This window comes from Rhineura floridana, chromosome 2 (genome assembly GCF_030035675.1).
Source record: "Rhineura floridana isolate rRhiFlo1 chromosome 2, rRhiFlo1.hap2, whole genome shotgun sequence".
Taxonomy (NCBI): domain Eukaryota; kingdom Metazoa; phylum Chordata; class Lepidosauria; order Squamata; family Rhineuridae; genus Rhineura; species Rhineura floridana.
In genome coordinates this window covers 183,116,047-183,135,258 of record NC_084481.1, presented here as the reverse complement: position 1 = coordinate 183,135,258, position 19,212 = coordinate 183,116,047, and the positions used below count along the sequence as shown (strand labels likewise).

General features: G+C 42.8%; 1 protein-coding gene across 13 annotated transcripts in view; it reads left to right on the top strand.

Annotated features, from left to right (window-relative positions):
- Positions 1 to 19,212, top strand: part of HECTD1 (HECT domain E3 ubiquitin protein ligase 1) — a 136,821-nt gene that overhangs the window by 28,093 nt on the left and 89,516 nt on the right. For all 13 annotated transcript variants that reach the window (XM_061611580.1, XM_061611568.1, XM_061611570.1 and 10 more), the window contains exons 3-4: positions 9,763 to 9,997; positions 15,213 to 15,440. In XM_061611580.1, coding sequence (XP_061467564.1) covers positions 9,763 to 9,997; positions 15,213 to 15,440 — 463 coding nt within the window. The remainder of the gene's footprint in view (positions 1 to 9,762; positions 9,998 to 15,212; positions 15,441 to 19,212) is intronic.

Sequence of the window (19,212 nt, the reverse complement as noted above, 5' to 3'; positions counted from 1 at the left end):
CTTATGAGGAAAGGTTGAAGGAACTTGGCATGTTCAGTCTGGTGAAGAGAAGGCTGAGGGGTGACATGATTGCACTGTTTAAGTACCTGAAGGGCTGTCACATAGAGGAGGGTACAGATTTGTTCTCTGCTGCCCCAGAGGGTAAGACTAGGTCTAATGGTTTTAAGTTGCAGGAGCGTAGATTCAGATTGGACATTAGAAGGAACTTCTTGACAATAAGGGCAGTTCGGCAATGGAACCGACTGCCTAGGGAGGTGGTGGGATCCCCTTCGCTGGATGTCTTCAAGCAGAGGCTGGACAGCTATCTGCGGGAGATGCTCTAGCTGTGGATTTCCTGCTGTGAGCAGGGGGTTGGACTCGATGGCCTACAAGGCCCCTTCCAACTCTATGATTCTATGATTTACTTAAATTCTTTCGGTGATAGCAATAAAAATAGAATGCAAAATTGCCATATATGGAGAGGGACAAGCGCTTGGGATCCAACAGGGTTGCAGGGGAACCCTAGACACATCAGAGGGAATGCTAATGCACATGACTAGGGCTTGGACAAAGCAAGGGAGGAAAGACAATGAGATTTATGAAATAGGAAAGGTAAGAGAGGTCCACTCTGATAGGCATCTATGGGATAGAGCAAGCTTGAGAAGATTATTGTGGATTTCTATATAGTCTTGTGGAAGAAAGATTAAACATCTGTGGAGACTGAGGGCTGTCCAGTTATAGGAGGACATTTCCTGGTGGGACGTAGGCCATAATCAAAAGATAATTACTTTAGGACAAGGCTGGAAGGAAAGGACATTAAATGCTAATCAGGTCAGGTACTTGGTCATAACCTGATATATCTGTACAAATTTCACATTGCAGGGTAGTCATGAGGGGCTTCTTGACAATCAGATATAACTGGCAAGTGACCAAGGTGTCGCTCATGGGGAAAGGCAATGGCACTTTCCCAGGTAATGCAAATTAAGACTCAGTCTAATTACCGGTGAAAGAAGCTGCTCAAGAAGAAGCATTTAGAATGGACTAAATAGAGGCATATGCTTGCATTAGAGATGACAAAGATAGTAATGCACTTTTGCAGGGTTCCTGAGGCTTAAGAGCCTAAGGCAAGCCTGCTGGATCAGGCCAGTGGCCCATCTAGTCCTGTATCCTGTTCTCACAGTGGCCAACTAGGTGCCTGTAGGAAGCCCACAAGCAGCACCTGAATGCCAGAAAACTCTCCACTCCTGCAGTTTCCAACAACTGGTATTCAGAAGCATGCTGCCTCCAATCGTGAAGGCAGACATTAGCCATCATGGCTAATAGCCATTGATAGTCTTATTCTCCATGGATTTATCTAATTCTCTTTTAAAGCTATCCAGGTTAGTGGCCATCACTGCTTCCTGTGGGAGCAAATTCTATAATTTATTTCTTTGTTTTGTCTGTCCTGAAGCTGCCAATCTTCATCAGATGTCAACGAGTTTTAATGTTATTAGAGAGGGAGAAAACCTTTTCTCTATTCATTGTCTCCATGCCATGCATAATTTTATGTACTTCTATCATATCATCTCTTACTTGCCTTTTCTCTAAAATCAAAAGCCCCAGATGCTGCAACCTTTCTTCATAGGGGAATTGCTCCATCCTCTTGATCATTTTTGTTGCCCTTTTCTGAACTTTTTCCAGCTCTACAATATCCTTTTTGAGGTGAGGCGACCAGAACAGTACACTGTATTCTAAATCCATTCCCACTATAGATTTGTATAATGATTGTGATATTGGCAATTTTATTTTCAATTATTTTCCTAATGAGCCCTAGCATGGAGTTTGCCTTTTTCACAGCTGCCATACTGGATCGACATCTTCATTGAGCTAACTTCTGTGAACCCAAGCTCTGTTCCTGAACTGCCAGTTCAGACCAGATTGAGTGTATATGTGAAATTAAGATTTTTGCTCCGACATGCATTTTGTGTTTCAAATGCAATGTAACATTTGTTCACAGTGAATTGAATTTGCTATTTTATTTAGGAAGTAAGTGATATTTACTTAGGTTTAGGAAAGTTTCAGAGTTCCGTCTAAACCGAGCATCTTGGTAAAGGGCCCTTCCCCTGACACCGATTTCATGTTGGGGGAAGCTGTGAAGGGAGGGGAGCCTGCCAAATATATTTAAACTCTGAACAGCCAGTAATGTGGGTTTTCAGGAAAATTGTCCTCTGCAAAGCAGGCAAATTTGGATAAGGTAATTTACATCAGAAAATTTTCAGTTTGCTTTGGGGAAATTTTCTGATGCTCTAGAGAGTCATCTGATTTAGTATGTTTATTTTAGTTGTATTTAGTAAAGGAAGCTAAAACATTGAAACTGCAAGCTTGCCAAATATTATATTTGCAGTTGGCATCCATTCATTGTTACTAATAAACTAGAGACTTGAAGGAACTGGCTGAAGAACTCTCAGAACCAGTGTCTATTACCTTTAAGAAATCGTGCAGGATGGGTGAAGTGCAGAATGACTGGAGGATAGCCAATGGTGTTCCTATCTTCAAAAAGGGCAAAAAGGAGGCACCTGGGAACTACAGACCAGGGACCCTGATATCAATCCCTGGGAAAATTCTGAAGTAGATTATAAAGTGCCTTTAAAACAGTGCAGTGATTACTAGAAACCAACATAAATTTGTCAAGAACAAATCCTGCCAGACATTAATCTCATTTTTTGATTGGGTAACCTCCATGGTAGACTGTGGGAATGCTGTGGACATAATATGTTGAAAGCTTTGCTGAAGCTGAGATAGAGTGCCCCATGATATTCTGATTAACAAGCTAGCTAAAGGGGGCTGGATAGAACAATTATCAGTTGGATCCACAGTCGGCTACAGAATCATACTCAAAGAGTACTTATCAATGGTTCATTCTCAAACTGGGGGGAGGTAACAAGGGGCGTACTGCAGGGCAACTGAGGCTGTCATACTTTGGACACATAATGAGAAGACATGATTCACTAGAAAAGACCATAATGCTGGGAAAAACAGAAGGGAGTAGAAAAAGAAGAAGGCCAAACAAGAGATGGATTGATTCCATACAGGAAGTCACAGACCTGAACTTACAAGATCTGAATAGGGTGGTTCATGACAGATGCTCTTGGAGGTCGCTGATTCATAGGGTTGCCATAAGTCGTAATTGACTTGAAGGCAAATAACGACAACAACAATTTTAGGCTGCATTAACAGAAGTATAGTTCCAAATCTATTCTCCTCTATTATGGTTAGGCCTCATCTTGAATACTGCATTCTGTTCTAGACACCACACTTTAAGAAGGATGCAGTCAGACTGGAACAGGTTTAGAGAAGGGCAACAAGGACCATCGGGACTGAAAAGAAAGCCCTATGAGGAGAGACTGAAAGAACTGGGCATGTTTAGCCTTGAGAAGAGAAGGCTAAGGGGAGATGTGATAGCACTCTTCAAGTACTTGAGAAGTTTTCACATAGATCTCTTCTCGATTATCACAGAGTGCAAGACATGAATATTGGGCTCACGTACAGGTAGCCAGATTTTGGCTGAACATCAGGAAAAACTTCCTAATGTTAGAGTGGTACATCAGTTGAACCAATTACCTAGGGAGGTGGTGAGCTCTCCAACCCTGGAGGCATTCAAGAGGCAGCTGGGCAGGCACCTGCTGGGTATGCTTTAACGTAGATTCCTGCATTGAGCAGGGGTTGGACTCAGTGCGTTATAGGCCCCTTCCAACTTTATTTTTCTATGTTTCTTTGAAATTGATTTTTTCTGTGGAAAAACAAAACATTAGACTATTTCCTGGAAATGCTTGGATTTTTGAATGTTCCCCACTCAAAAGTTTCAGCCCGGGAGGGGGTAGAGGCTTTTCCCCTGCGGACCTTTCTGCAATAGTGAACAGCATCAGGGAAGGCTGGGAGGAGCTGTGCAAAGTGGGCTGAAGGCATAACCTCGGAGTTCCTTTCAACATAATTTGCCCCTTCATGTAAAATGTGAAGAGGTCTCTATTGTGGAGGGCAGAATGTAGAAACTACCAAAAGGACAATGTGGACAAGAATTAATGATTGACAGAATTAATTGTCAGAGTGCTTTAAACATAAGGTACCATTACAATTGCCATCTTTGCAATTATAATTGCAATCTTTGTCTTGAGCTTAACCGCTTTTCTTACTGGCAACACAGCTAAGATGTTTATTCACTAATAGGCAAAAAAAACCCTTGCAGTTTAAGAACGTACCTATAGCCAACAGATATTTCTGTCAAACTTTAAAAAGCAGGGAAATTGGGCAGCTTTAGTAAATACACAAGGAGATGTAGTCCTGATTATAGGTCTTTGGAGATACAGTCCTGATTGCAGGTGTTGCCACTACTCACCATATTCTCAGAGGCACATGTTACCAAATTCTTCCAAGCTATGCAGGAAGTGGATTGGACTGTGAAAGACCAACCCAAATTGTTTTCATTTTTACAAATTTGTAGAGCAGTTCAATATCTCAAGAGAGGAGGTCAGGTCTCCTCCCCTGATGCATTCATAAAAAAACAAGCATTTTGAAATGAACTTATGGGAAGCAGCAGAATGGAAGGGGGGTATTTTGAATTTAGCATTGCAGAATGTGAAAAATCCATGCTGGCTATAGTATACAGACACTCTCATGGCTGTATTAATAATGACCATAAATATTGGCAGTTTTTATGCAGAAGCAATCTAACTATTGTTCTGTGGGAAGCAGGTTTATTTTATTGGTCTGGATGTTAGCCAAGGCAGTATAAGATCATACACAGATGTGTTTGCACTAATATATAAAATTCAGACACATCCTAATATTTAAAGTTTCTGTGCATAGATAGTAAAAATCTCAAACTATTCCAGAATGTTTGGCGTAAGGCCTCTAAAGCCATATCAAGGGAGTGTTGTAAACAGTTGAGAATAAACAGTGGCTGAAAAAGCAGAAGACTGATTATCATGTTTCCTACCAACCTGTCTTTTTCAGAAGGAGTGTAAACTGTAAATTCTGGCAATTTTAAGGTAAGAGAGAACTGATTATGCAGTGGAATGTCAGTCTCTGGCCACCTATATTTGCTTCAACAGTATGTTTTATCTTAAAAGGCCATTCTGTTATTTTTCATATTTTTACCAGGCATTTTTTGTTTGCGTTTCCCTGCTTCAGTAGAGGTGATGGAGGGGGACTATTGCAAGTGAAGGTGGTTTTGCTACTTTCTTTACAGTTCTTTCCCCTTGCGTATTGCGATACATGCCTCCAGGCTGAGCCTGCCTCTCCATCTCTGGGGTTATATCTTTGCCCCACTGACCCCACATTTTAGTTGGAAATGGAAGAAAGGTCTGTGTCTATGGCCTATAGATGTTGATGCCTTATATAGTAAGTGTTTCTGCTGCTCAGCCTTGAGGCACATATCAATTTTAGAGAAGTATTTTTAGATTGCACCCTTGTCTCTCTCCCATCTCATTTTAAAATTTGACTTTTAAGTTCCTCAGGGCAGCATACTTATACCTTATGTGATTTTAGGTTCTTTTTTTAAATAACTAAATGAAAGAATCTCAAGGTTTTGTGCAATAAGCCACTTAATGAGACAAATTGGTTCTAGTGTATCTCCATAAATCTTGTAAACTTTCTGGTGGTGCCTTATGGAAGATTGTGTGATATGGGCTGTTCTGAATTGGTGGGCTAGCACACAACGCAACTCCTTGCTATGTGAAGAAGCTGCTGTGGAGGTAGAAACAGGAGGGTCAGTGGCTGGAGCGCAGGTGGTGCAAGTCACGGTCCGAACCTGACCAAACACGGGTAAGGCTTCACTATCATGCCTACCATGTGGCAGTGGCGGCAGCGAAGAAAGCTTACTTCTTTGCCATCATTGCATCTGCAAGTAGCCAGCTGGCACAGCTTTTCTGAGTGCTGAATGAGCTTTTGTCATCTGGCCAAGAGAGCACTGTTCTAACACCCTTGTAGGCTTGCTGTAACAACTTTGCAAGGCACTTTAGAGACAAAATGGATCAGATTTGGACAGAATTGGATGCCACACAGTTAGAGCAAATCTACAGTTACAGCAAATCTGGAGGCGTCCAGAGCACTGTCTCTTCCAACTGTATTGGATCAGTTTCAATTATTGAAGCCTGAGGATGTGGACAAGCTGCTTGAAGAAGTGTGGCCCACCACCTGCCCCCTTGACCCTTGCCCATCCTGGTTGCTGAGAGCTAGTCGTAGGGGACTGACTGGGTGGAGTAAATAATGCTTCATTGGAGGAGCGGGAGGTACTATCTGTATTGAAGGAGTTGGTGATGCATCCCCTCCTTAAGAAGACCTCCCTGGACCCAAAAGTGTTCAACTACTATCAGCCAGTGGGCATTTTTGGACAAAGTACTTGAGAAAATGATGGTGGTCCAGCTTCACGGATGCTTGGAGGAAACTAATTACTTGGATCCATTCCAGTCTGGCTTCAGGCCTGGCCATGGCACTGAAACTGTCTCCGTTGCCCTGGTTGATGACATCTGTCAGAAAAAAGTTAAGGGGAATGTGACCCTGCTCATTCTCCTTGGTCTCTCAGCGGCTTTTGAGACTGTTGGTCACGGTATTTTTGGAATGTCTCGTGGGGGTTGGGGGCACTGTGTTTCCATGGTTCCGCTCATACCTCCAGAACACAGCTTGGAAAAGTTACTTTTTTGAACTACAACTCCCATCAGCCCAATCCAGTGGCCATGCTGGCTGGGGCTGATGGGAGTTGTAGTTCAAAAAAGTAACTTTTCCAAGCTCTGCTAGTAGTTATGGGAGGCTAGTGGTCAGCACCATGGGAATTATCCTGTGGTGTTCTGCAGGGTTCCATCTTGAACATCTGTTTAACATCTATATGAAACCACTGGAAGGTGTCATCAGGAGATTTGGCGTGAGGTCCCATCAATATGCATATGGTGCCCAGCTCTCCCTTTCTATTCTATCTGAATCAGGAGAGGCAGTTGAGGTGTAGAACTGGTGCTTGGAGGCAGTCATGAACTGGATGTGGGCCAATAAATTGAGGCTGAATCCTGAAAAGACAGGTGTTATGTGCCCAGAATTCTCATGTCTGGGGGACGGGGGGAGACAGCCTGCTCTGGATGGGGCTTCTTTTTCCTTGAAGGAGCAGGTCCGCAACCTGGGGGTACTACTTGATTCAGCACTGTCACTGGAGATTCAGGTGGCCTTAGTGGCTAAGAGTGCCTTTTTCCAGGTTTGGCTGGTTCACCAGCTTTGGCCCCTTTTGGACAGAGAAGACTTGGCTACATTGCTCCATGCTCTGGTAACTTCCAGACTGGATTATTGCAATGCATTCTATGTGGGGCTGCCCTTGAAGGTGACTTGGAAACTGCAACTGGTACAAATTGCAGTTTTAAAACTGTTTTAAAACAGCTGCCTTGGTTGCCAATTTGTTTCCAGGCCCAGTTCAAGGTGCTCACATTCATGTTTAAAGCCCTAAACGACTTAAGTCCCAAATATCTGAAAGGCTGCCTCCTTCTCTACAGACTCTCTCGGGTGTTGAAATCAGTAGTGGGGGACCTTTCGATGTTTCCACCACGCTTGGAAGCTCAGGGTATGATGGCCCACAAGAGGGCATTCTCTGGGGCAGCCCCTAAGCTGTGGAACCAAGGTGCGTCTGGCAACCTCATTGTACAACTTTAGGCAAATGTTGAAGGCGCACCTCTTTACCTTTGATGCCTGAGATGTATATTTTTAGGACCCACCCTATTTTCTGTGATGTTGCTTAGGTTGTTTTTAACTGTTTTAATTAGGTGTTTTTAAATTGTTCTAATGTTGATGATAGTGAAACATATTGTTAATTTCATCTTTTTTTCTGAATAGTATTCCTCTACATTTATTATGGCATTACTTTAGCAATTTGGGTGATTATTTTGCACCTATTGAATTGTAATGAGTGTATGTGAACAGGCTGAAATTTGATCTGCCTATCTTGCTCCCATTTCATTACAAATGTAAAGCATTTATTTCCTTAATTAACTTGATCTTTTCCAAGTTCACCTGGTTTTTTTAAAAAAAGCTTTGGACAAACAGTTTTAGAGTGTAATAGAAAAGATCTGTTCTGTGCGGAAGCAGCTCATTAAGGTGGAATGAAAACTCACAATTGTGTAAACCTATCTGATTATGAAGTGAGCACACAGAATAACACGAACATGCATTTGGAACTTTGTGTGTGATAATGATAATCTGTTTAGCGTTCTACCAGTCTAGGAAGGAATGTAGGAAAATTGCCTTATACTGAGTTCTTGTAGCTCAGTATTGCTTACACTGACTGGCAAGCTGTTCTCCAGGGTTTCAGTTAGGATTCTTGGCCAGCCCTACCTGTACAGTAGGGCCCCGCTTACCGGCGTCCCGTTTTGTGGCGTTCCGCTCATGCGGCGGCTTTCAATTCAGGGAAATTCTCCGTCTTAAAGCCGATTTTGCGCTTTTACGGTGTTTTGCGACATTTTTGCGTCATTTTTGCGCTGCTCAACCCATTTTAGTCAATGGGTTCCGCTTTATGGCAAGGGCCTGGTCCCTAACCCGCCGTATTAGCGGGGCCCTACCATATATACTTACCTGAACTGTAAGATCCTCTTCAGAGGTCCTGTTCCAGGTATCCCTGCCAAATGCATGGGACTCCACCAGGGGACAAGGCACCCTGGTTGTGGAATAGCCTTGCCAGGTAGTCTTGTTTGACACCATCTCTGTTGGCTTTTCAGCACCATGTGAAAAGCTAGGCCCTTTAAATCAGTTTGTTAGTTTGGGCTTCTTTTTACATCTATTTTAATTTTGGGGATGCACAGAAGTCTGTTTTGTTACAGTTATATAGGTTTTTTTATTTTTAATGGTTTTATGTTTTACTTTGTATTTCAGTTTTTTTTACTTATTTATTGTAAGTCACCTAGAAAACATTGCTATGGGAAGTATACAAATGTCATACTAAATAAATACCAAGAAGAGTTGAGGTTCAACATCGGATCCTCTGCATGCAAAGCATGTATACTGTTGGACTATGGCACTTCTAGTGCACTGCTATATCCAACCCTTTTTAAAATAAGTTTCGTCCTGAGTCCATTATTCATGCTAGACAAGGAGAACTGACCACTGTGCTCATAAGGCAAGCCTTCATATGTTCAAAGATTTATCAAGTTAACATCTCATATGTATAATGTCCAGAAGAAGAGAACTGATATCTGTCAAAATATGTTTCAGGTGTGCAATGGTCTCATTTGTCAATACTGTAGAGGTTTGGTTTTCTTGAATAACTGGGTTCATTATTTTGTCTATTTGTAGTGATTTTACTATATAACTGAGCATAGATCCCTTGTTGAGTATAAGAAAACATGTACAACAATATTTGCATACCCAGCCTGTTACTTAGTTTAGATTCACTTTTCCATTCAGATACTTTTGGTGTGCTTATAACTAGAAATTTTTGTCCATGATTGTGGATATTGGCTTGGATTCAAAGTTCTTTTCATGAGTAGAAGGCAGTTGTGCTCATACAGTAGAGTTCCCCAATGTTTTTGAAGTTCCAATTTCTTCTTGTATCCCCTGTACCACTATTCTATTATAGCGGGTCTCCCAAATTTTAGGAACATTCTTTGCAATAAGGAGGCTCAGGGTTGGTGGACAAGTGTTCTGTTGATGGAACAGAAATTAAGATCCAAGCCATTGTCTGTGAACACACTTTGTAATCCTTTCATTTAGTCTAGATGTTAAATCAAGTCACTGACTTGGAAATGCATATATTGATGGGTAATCTCTTTCTTCTTGCAGATGTCCCCCTCGTACTTTTTTGCCAGCACTGTGCAAAATATTCCTTGATGAAAGTGCTCCTGACAATGTATTGGAGGTAACAGCCCGCGCTATAACTTACTATTTGGATGTATCGGCAGAATGCACCCGACGAATTGTCGGAGTAGATGGTGCTATCAAAGCTCTTTGTAATCGTTTAGTAGTTGTTGAACTTAACAACAGAACCAGCAGAGACTTGGCTGAGCAGTGTGTAAAGGTATGTTGCATTAATTTTCCTTTGCTACAGAACAGAAAGCTTCATGATGACAAACTGTGTTTCTAATAGTGGTGTAATTCAATGACCAGGATTTTCTTCATTTAAACTTTGAGATTTTAACCAAAACAATAAAACCTCTCAAAAATCATACATTTATTTCCAAACAGTCTCAAGTAGGTGGCTTAGTGGACAATTTGTCTTGAAAAACAGGATATACTAGGAATGACTTAGTTCTCAGTTATCTTCCCAAATGATGCTTTCCCTTGTGGATATAGAGAAAAACACACACACAATTAGTTTTTATATTTATTTATAAAAGTGTTTATATACCACCTTCTTGCAAAACCTCAGGGTAATGTACAGTAATATAAAACAACCATTAATAATGGCTGGCTACTCAAGAGCCACTTTAAACAACTGTGTAGACCTGTTAGCAAAAAAAAAGTCTTCAAGAGACGCCCAAAAGTCCAAACTGAGGATGCCTGCCGAATCTCTTCTGGAAGAGTATTGCACAGCATGGAACCAGTGACGTTAAATGCCCATTTTAATATACAGTGCTAGTTTAATTTTAAACTGAGTGTACAAGTAAAGAAACAAGTGGTAGAAATGGATTTAGGTGTTCACATTCAAGCAAAAATGGTTTCCGTGTAGTGAGCTTCTAACTAAATAATAACACTAATAAAACTAATGAATAATTTTCAGGTTGGTCAAACTGATTTGGATTTAACACACTTTGTGCAAGATGTCTATAGTTTTTTCATCATAAAGGTTTCTTATTGAGGTTCCTTTTGTATTTTTCATAACTTGAAGGAAGACATCCTGTCCCCAGTGTAATAAACACAATTTGCAGACTAGATTCTCCCTCCTCCCATATGGAACCCTCCAGAGCAGATTTGGGTGCACAGAGGTGAAGGAGAGGAAGGGAAATCTTGTGCAAACAATGTTGGATATCCCTTCAGTGTTGTATCTGTCAAGCTACTAGATGGAATTGTGGAAAGCTGTCCTTTTTCATTATGTTACTTTGCCTTGTACACAAGTCTCTTATTTAAACTGAATAGAGAAAGCACGTCTAGGGTTGGAGTACAGTAGGGCCCCACTCATACAGCAGGTTAGGTTCCAAACCCCCACTGAAAAGCGAAAACCCCCAAAAAGCGGATCAGCTGTAGCGTGGGGGTCTGGAACCTAACCCACTGATCGCGCCGGAGGAGGAGATCAGCTGTAGCACACTACAGCTGATCTTCCCCTCCTCCAGTGTCAGGATGCAGAATTGGGGTCCTGGCACTTCAGAGGATGAAGAGGGGGAGGAGATCATTTTCCCAGAGTGGCTGCTGCCCAGCAGTAGAGACCTTGAAACTCTAGCCGATACAGACACAGACTTTTCCCAGGAACTTCCCACGCTCACCCCCCTTCTCGAATCAGAGCAGTTAGAAACGGAAGGAGGGGGAATTCAACTCCCTCCTCAGCCAGAGAAAAGCCCGCCTGATGGGCATGGCCTCCACCCCCCTCTTTCCCCAATACCAGAGGTAGAATCCTCAGAAGGGGAGGGGGCAGCGCTTCCCCCTTCACCACGAACCCGGAGAAAACAAAAGAGAGCAAGGGGGAGAGAGAGGAGGGGTGTGGAAGAGAGCACCTTGAGGCGGAGTGAGCGAATTCGTGCCAGAAAATCCCCTTTATAAGGGCCAGGGGGAGCAGAGATTCCTTGTTCTGTCAACTCTCTTGCATGTCGCTGGACACGTGTTATTGTGTTGCTTCATGAGAAGACGTAGTTTCTGTTTGGATATTACTTTAATAAAGACTGAATTGCTTTCAACCACTGGTCTGGTTCCTGAGTTTAGTCCTGGACACGACATCCAGCACGATCAGCTGGAGTGTGGGAGTCTGATCACTCCAGGAGAAGATCAGCTGTAGCGCACTACAGCCGATCTTCCCCTCCTCTGGTGCGATCAGCTCGAGCGTGGGAATCTGATTCTGCCAGAAGAGGAGATCAGCTGTAGCACACTACAGCTGATCTTCCCCTCCTCCGGCGTGATCAGCTGGAGTGTGGGAGTCTGATCGCCCCAGGAGAAGATCAGCTGTAGCACGCTACAGCTGATCTTCCCCTCCTCCGGCGCGATCAGCTCGAGTGCGGGGGTCTGATTGCGCCAGGGGAGAAGATCATCTGTAGTGTGCTACTGCGTGATCAACTCAAGTGCGGGAGTCTGATCGCCCCAAGGAGGAGATCAGCTGGAGCACACTACAGCTGATCTTCCCCTCCTCCGGCAAGATCAGCTGGAGCGCAGGGAGCTCCAGTCCCTCCTCCAGCTGGTTGCCCCGCTGGCGCCGTATTAGTGGAACGCCGAAAAGCGGGGCGCTGAGAAGTGGAGCCCTACTGTAATGGTCTGTACATGCACATGATGAATTCTTACATCAGGGCCGCAAAGATGAGTAGTTTTTCCTCAAACTTGTCATTCTATTTATCTGAAGAACTTCTTTGGTTTGAGAAACTTCCAATACAAAGGTTGTAGGTAGAGTACTGGTCTTCTCACATTTTTAGGAGAAACTCCCCCAATCTACAAAGATATTTCTTTTGCCCATAAAAAGCTCTTGGCCACAAACCAAGCAAGCTAGTTGAAATTAGTGGCTTTAAGCATACCCAGTATTGTGTGGCTCTGGCCTGTGTCTATACATTCATTTAACATCTTGGATAAGCCAGTTCTGCAAGTATATAATGCATACACTCTTCAGTTGATAACTTGGAATTGTTTAGGATATAGGGCCTAGCTTGACATGATGTGGATGATCCATGAATATGGCATCCTGCTTTGAATATGGTGTCCTGTTGTGAGAGTGGGAAAGGGTGTTCTAATCCTCCCTCCCCATTAGCATATCTGTTGTTCCTTTGTAAGACAAATAGCAACTGGAAGTCTTTTTTAAGTAAATGTTTTTATTGAAATTTTTTGAAAACTTACACAAGTAGGCCCAATACATGCCCAAGATTGAGTAGCTACATCAACTAACAATAAGCAGAGGGATAAATAATCTGAGCAGGCAGGGCCGGCCCCAGGCATGCTGGGGCCCTTGGGCATCAGCTTGCCCTGGGACTTGCTGTGTGTGCATGTGCACGCCTCCGCCCCCGCACACGCCCCCACCTACCTGTCTCCTGTCTTCTAGCATTGCCATTAACCAAGATGGCTGCCACGGTTTCCCTAAGGTGCTGAAGCCTCTGCCGCCATCTTGGGTTGATGGCACGCGTGCGTGCTATGAGCACGCATCTCTGCCGTCAACCAAGATAGCAGCAGGGGCTTCAGCACCTTAGGGAAACCTCTGCCACCATCTTCATTAAAGACAATGCTAAAAGGCAGGAGACAGGTAGGTGGGGCAAAGGGAATGGCAGGCAGGCGGAAGCTCCTGACCTGCGATCCGCGGCAACAGTCCTCGGCCAGGGCCCCACCTGGGCACCTTTTAGAACCAGCCCTGTGAGCAGGTAATGAGCAAACAGTACAATCACTGGAAAAAGTAACCTTCCCAGATCCCTATGTGAGAGGGTGGGAGGCGATGCATTGAAGCATTGTTATTAACAAAGCATAAAAAGGCAACCAGACTTTGTTGTGCTATACCATATACAACTCTTCAGTAATGAGTTAGATACTCAGAAAACATTATGTCCCACGCTTAAGACCACCAACCCTCCTTGGAGGGACCAGACTCCCCTTTCAACTTGCCAGCTTGTCGCGTAATGAGTAGGGAGACTAGCTCACTATGATGAACCACAGGGTTGATGTCACTCTCAATAGACAGCAAGGCTAATACGGGATCAGGTTTTAACTTTTGAGTGGTCATATGGGAGATTTGATAAAAAAACTCAAGACTCCAAATTGCTGGACCTTACTGCAATCCCACCAAAGATGAACCAGTGTGCCCTTACAGCCACAGCCTCTGCAGCAAAGCTGTGAAGATAACCAAAACATGTGGGATAGCTTGATTGGAGTCCAGTGCCAATGAAATGAGGGGGTTTAGATCAGATCTTTGCCCAAGCCTCAGCTTTGATTGAGATGAGATCCACTTGGCAGGCTAATTGTAGACCCTCAGAGCCTCCCATTGCTCTGCCAATCAACAACTTACATAGCATGGATGCCATCCCTTTCAGCTGGAGATCGGCTTGTACACAAAGGTGTTGGTATTTTAATTGCAAACTTCACATGCAGGAGAAGGATAAGACCTCACACACCAGCACCATTGTGCAAATTTAACCCTACCTCCACAACTGCTATTAACAGGTTGTTGTTGCTTTTTTTAAAAAAACAAACACCTTGAAGAGGTTCTGTTTGTGGATATTCTGCATCATGTGTAGCTTGGTGCTCAGAATCCTGAGACTGTTGAGACCATGTATGATGGAGCCTATTAAAACTCCTATGTCTTTGGAGTATTGATGTGTTTTTAGCGCTTTTGTTTGCCGCCCTGGGCTCCTGCTGGGAGGAAGGGTGGGATATAAATCAAATAATAAATAAATATAGAGCTTGTAAGTGTGCTTGTGCAGGGCTCCTGATTGTGGGTTCAGGCAAACTTGCTTACAACACCCCTTTCAGACCTTGCTGTTCAACATGGTAAGGTTGGGGATGGAGGGGCATGACTGACACACACACAGCCCCATGCCTTGTACATACTTCCAGTTGTATAACACCTGAAGAGGTCTTCCCATATTTTGGATTCTTAAATGATGTTTCCCTGTCTGAGGTTTCTAACCATTATTATTTATGTTTTTGCTTTAGGCTAAACATTTGGCTACTGAACAAGACAAAAATGTTGAAATGCATCTGGCATTATATGTTTTTAGGAGCACTTGTTTTTAATTGCCAGTAGCCTACAAGTGGAACCAAGAAGTGCTTTCTATTTATTTATGTTGCTCATTTTATTCTATGGAAAATTAAAAAGCTATGTTTATGTAATAAACAATTGCATGTTTTATCTTAACTCTTCTCAAGTTATATTTGTTTAAGGGTAGTGAAACGTTTTTCCTTTGTCAATTTCTGTTTGGAGCCTTATCATTTGTCTCCACATGCTTTATTTGTATGCAGGTTATCTGTAGGTCCTGCTGTGCTTGTAGGCTTGCTTGTGCCCAAAAGCAGATGTTTTATTGATGGATAATATTTTTTATTAAAAATGAATAGGCCTTGGGAGAATGTGAAAGAAAGAACGTCTTTGTATAATTTTAATTGTAATTCCACTTTCATTCTAGGTATTGGAACTCATCTGTACCCGTGAGTCAGGTGCTGTGTTTGAAGCAGGGGGGTTGAACTGTGTGTTGACATTTATTCGTGACAGTGGACACCTGGTTCATAAAGATACGTTGCATTCTGCTATGGCTGTGGTATCCAGACTCTGTGGAAAAATGGAACCTCAGGATTCCTCTTTAGAGATTTGTGTTGAATCCCTCTCAAGTCTGTTAAAACATGAAGACCACCAGGTAAGCAATTCAGAATATATAGCGCCATAGCTGGCAGCATTATAAATTGCCTATTGCAAAATTGATAGATGTGTAGAACTATCACAAAGAATTTAACAGTGTTATAGTTTCTTAGTTCAAATTGCCAGTGTAAATGAACAGTCACCCAGTATTAGGATTAATTTCAAGTATTAATGTCAAGATGTCCTCTTGGAAATTATACATAGTTCAGGATTACTTGAAGGACATTTTAAGCCAACACACACTACAAGCATACACATACGTGTTCTCCAGGAATGTCAGTGCAGTATCTTAAAATTATTGACTCTAATGGAATTTAAGGTTTTTATATGTTTAATTGGAGATTAGGAGATTGCAGCAATTATATGGTACGCTTTTTGATGGAAGAAAAAAAATGCTGCACTGAGTTAGACAAAGCATTACCACAACCTCCTTAATCGTAACTCTTTTGTGGCTGGTGAGGTCTTCTCACAAATTCCGCAACAACAAACTAGAGACTAACTTGCAGTATCCTCTAATTTGGATGAAGTCAGTATAGCAGTTAAACAAATGAAGAATAACAAAGCTAGTGGACCTGATGGGATTCCTGCTGAAGGAGGGCCTGAACTTATGCAACAACTTCATAAGCTCATCTAAAAGATCTGAATGAGGGAGGAGATCCCAGAAGACTTTAGGGATGCCATAAATATAACTCTTTTAAAGAAGGGTGTGTCCCGTCCAGAGCCGAAAGAATGAGGCTGGAGTGTGTGTGCGAGTAAATCTCGTTTTATTAGAGTAATGGATACATCAAAGGCATTGCGCTTCATAGGAAACCTTATGCTAACTCACTAAAACCCCTGACTATACTCTAGACATGCTCTGCAGCGTGCGAAGGAAGTTGACTCAACGACCCCCCACTGGGAGCGGCAGGCTTATATAGGAAATGTTTTTGAACGTAATCTCTGGCTCTTTCGTAACTCCTGTCTTTGCCCTGTCCGTTTCTCGCGCCGGTGGGAACGAGGAGACAGGGCGCGCATCCAACTGCTCATCAGAAGACACCTGCTTGCGAGCAGCAGGCTCAAGGTCAGAGGGCGGTGCCGCACTGGAATCCTCCTGGGAACTGCTTGGAAAAGGAGTAGCTGGCACTGACTCTGAAGCTTCCCCCCACCTGTTCTCTGCATCAACTGGGGGCGGTGTGCTCGGCTCCTCGGGAAGGGCGTTACTCGTGGGAACTGGCTGAAGAGCAGGCTGCCCTCCTCCCGTTCGCTCCTGCTCAGACACAACAATCCCCAACTCTGCTTCTTCTGGCTGCGGAGGTGCCTGAAACTCATGCCTCCCCCCTTCCTGTCCCTTCTGAGTTGGCTGCAGTGTAACAGGGTGATAGAATAGATTGTGGGAACTATCGAGGCATCTTTCTTCTTGCTAACGCAGGTAAAATCCTTGCAAGGATCCTCGCAAATCGCCTCCTACCCATCTCAGAAGATATCCTCCCTGAATCCCAATATGGTTTCCGCTCTTCCAGGGGGACAGTGGACATGATCTTGACTGCATGACAGCTTGAAGAAAAATGCTGGGAGCAAAACCGACCTTTATATATGGCTTTTACTGATCTGACTAAGACCTTTGATACTATGAATCGAACTGCTGTCTGGACCATCCTTCTGAAAATTGGATGCCCTGATAAATTTGTGAATATTTTGTGACTCCTTCACAACATGACAGCGACAATTTTGGATAACAATGGCTTTCAGAACGATCCATTCAGAGTTGGATCAGGCGTAAAACAGGGATGTGTCATTGCTGTGACTCTGCATCTTATTGAGGGCAAACTTCCTACTGGTGTGGAAATCATATCAAATAGATGGAAAGCTTTTTAATATCAGTAGACTGAAAGCAAAAAGTAAAGTAATTACAGCCTCTGTTGTAGAACTTCAGTATGCTGATGATAATGTATCTCCGCGCATTCAGAGAAAGATCTTCAAACTATCCTAAACGCCTTTGCAGAAGCATATAGAAAGCTTGGCCTCTCACTTAATATCAAAAAAACCAAAGTGCTTCATCAGCAGGTGCGAACTAGTCCCTCTATAGCACCATCAATCCAGCTTAATGGTGCGACGCTAAAGAATGTTGATCATTTTTTAATCTTAGCAGCCATCTCTATAAAAGCTGATATTGACGCTGAAATTCAACATTGTCTGAGCTCTGCGAGTGCTGGATTCTCCCGGACGAAGCGTAGAGTGTTCGAAGATCGGGATATTCGCTGGGGGACCAAAATGCTTATTTACAAAGCCATTGTACTACTGATATTACTGTACGCCTGTAAAACATGGACCATTTATAAACACCACTCCCAATTTATTGAAAGATTCCACCAATGCTGCCTCCAGAAAATTTTGCAAATTACTTGGGAAGATAGACGGACTAATGTTAGCATTTTGGAAGCAGAAAAGACCACTAGTGTTGAAACAATGATCCTTCAACATCAACTTTGCTGGATGGGCCATGTTGTTTGAATGCCTGATTACCATCTTTCAAAGCAGCTACTTTCTCCCAACTTAAGGATGGAAAACGGAATATTGGTGGACGGCAAAAGAGGTTTAAAGATGCTGTTAAAGGTTTACCAAAAAAAGTAACGTGAGCATCAAGAACTGGGAAGTTTTGGCCCATGAGCGTCTCAGTTGGAGATCAGCTAAAGGTGTTATGGACTTTGAAGAAGCACTAGTACAGGGTGAAAGGGACAAACGAGCTAAGTGGAAGGCACGTCAAGCAAATTCTCATTGTGATTGTCTTCCAGCTGGAAACCCATGTCCTCATTGTGGGAGGCTGTGTGGATCTAGGATTGGCCTCCACAGTCACTTACGAACCCATCATTAAAGACCTTAACTTGGAAGACAATCTTACTCGGTCACGAGTGATCGCCAATGAATGAATGATCCAAAGGTTTGCTTCTACATGTGGATGTGATCTTGTAGTCACAGAATGGCAAAATCAGAAGAGTTTTTTTTATTCTTGCAACCTTTTGCATAAACAGAAGGTTCAGGACTGCTATAGATCCTAGGTAATATATTATGCAAACTGTTACACAAGCTTTTGTGCAAGTATTTATGGAATAGTGCTACTGGCTGTTATTTTTATTGTTATGTAAGCTCAAGACAGTTCACATGATACCTCCTCCCCCATTTTATTATCACATCAATTCTGGAAGGTAAGAGAGATTGTGATGCTGGAGATCATCCAGTGAGTTTTGTGGCAGAATGAAGATTTGAATGTGAGTCTTCCTAGTCTTAGTCTGACACTTAATCACTGTACCATAGTGGCTGTCTAATGAGAATATATTCTCATTATATTCTTTCTTTATTGCAAACTTTTCCTCTAACTATTCTGTGAATGCTGCCTGGATCAGAGATTATAGTGCTATAGTGTTTGAAGTCTTCTGGCATTTACTCAAGAGTGTCACTCACATCTTTAATTGCAGGATGATTGCAAAGTCACGCCAAAACATAGTGGGTATCCAAGAAAGTGCTTTCGCTAGCACAAGAATTTTTGGCTGTGCAGTGGAACTTTTCGCTGTGTGCACCCTAAATCTGTTCTGGTGGTTCCGCCAATCCCTGGGAGCAGATTTGGGGAGGGCACACTAGGAGAAGCAGGAGCAGTTTCGTTGTACAAGCAGAAATCCTTGCACTAATAGAAGCACCTCATTGGATACTGTCCAAAGGATTTATATTAATTTATGTTAAAAATTACGTTCCTCCTTTCAGCTACAAGAATTTCCAAAGTAGCTAACAACATAGTT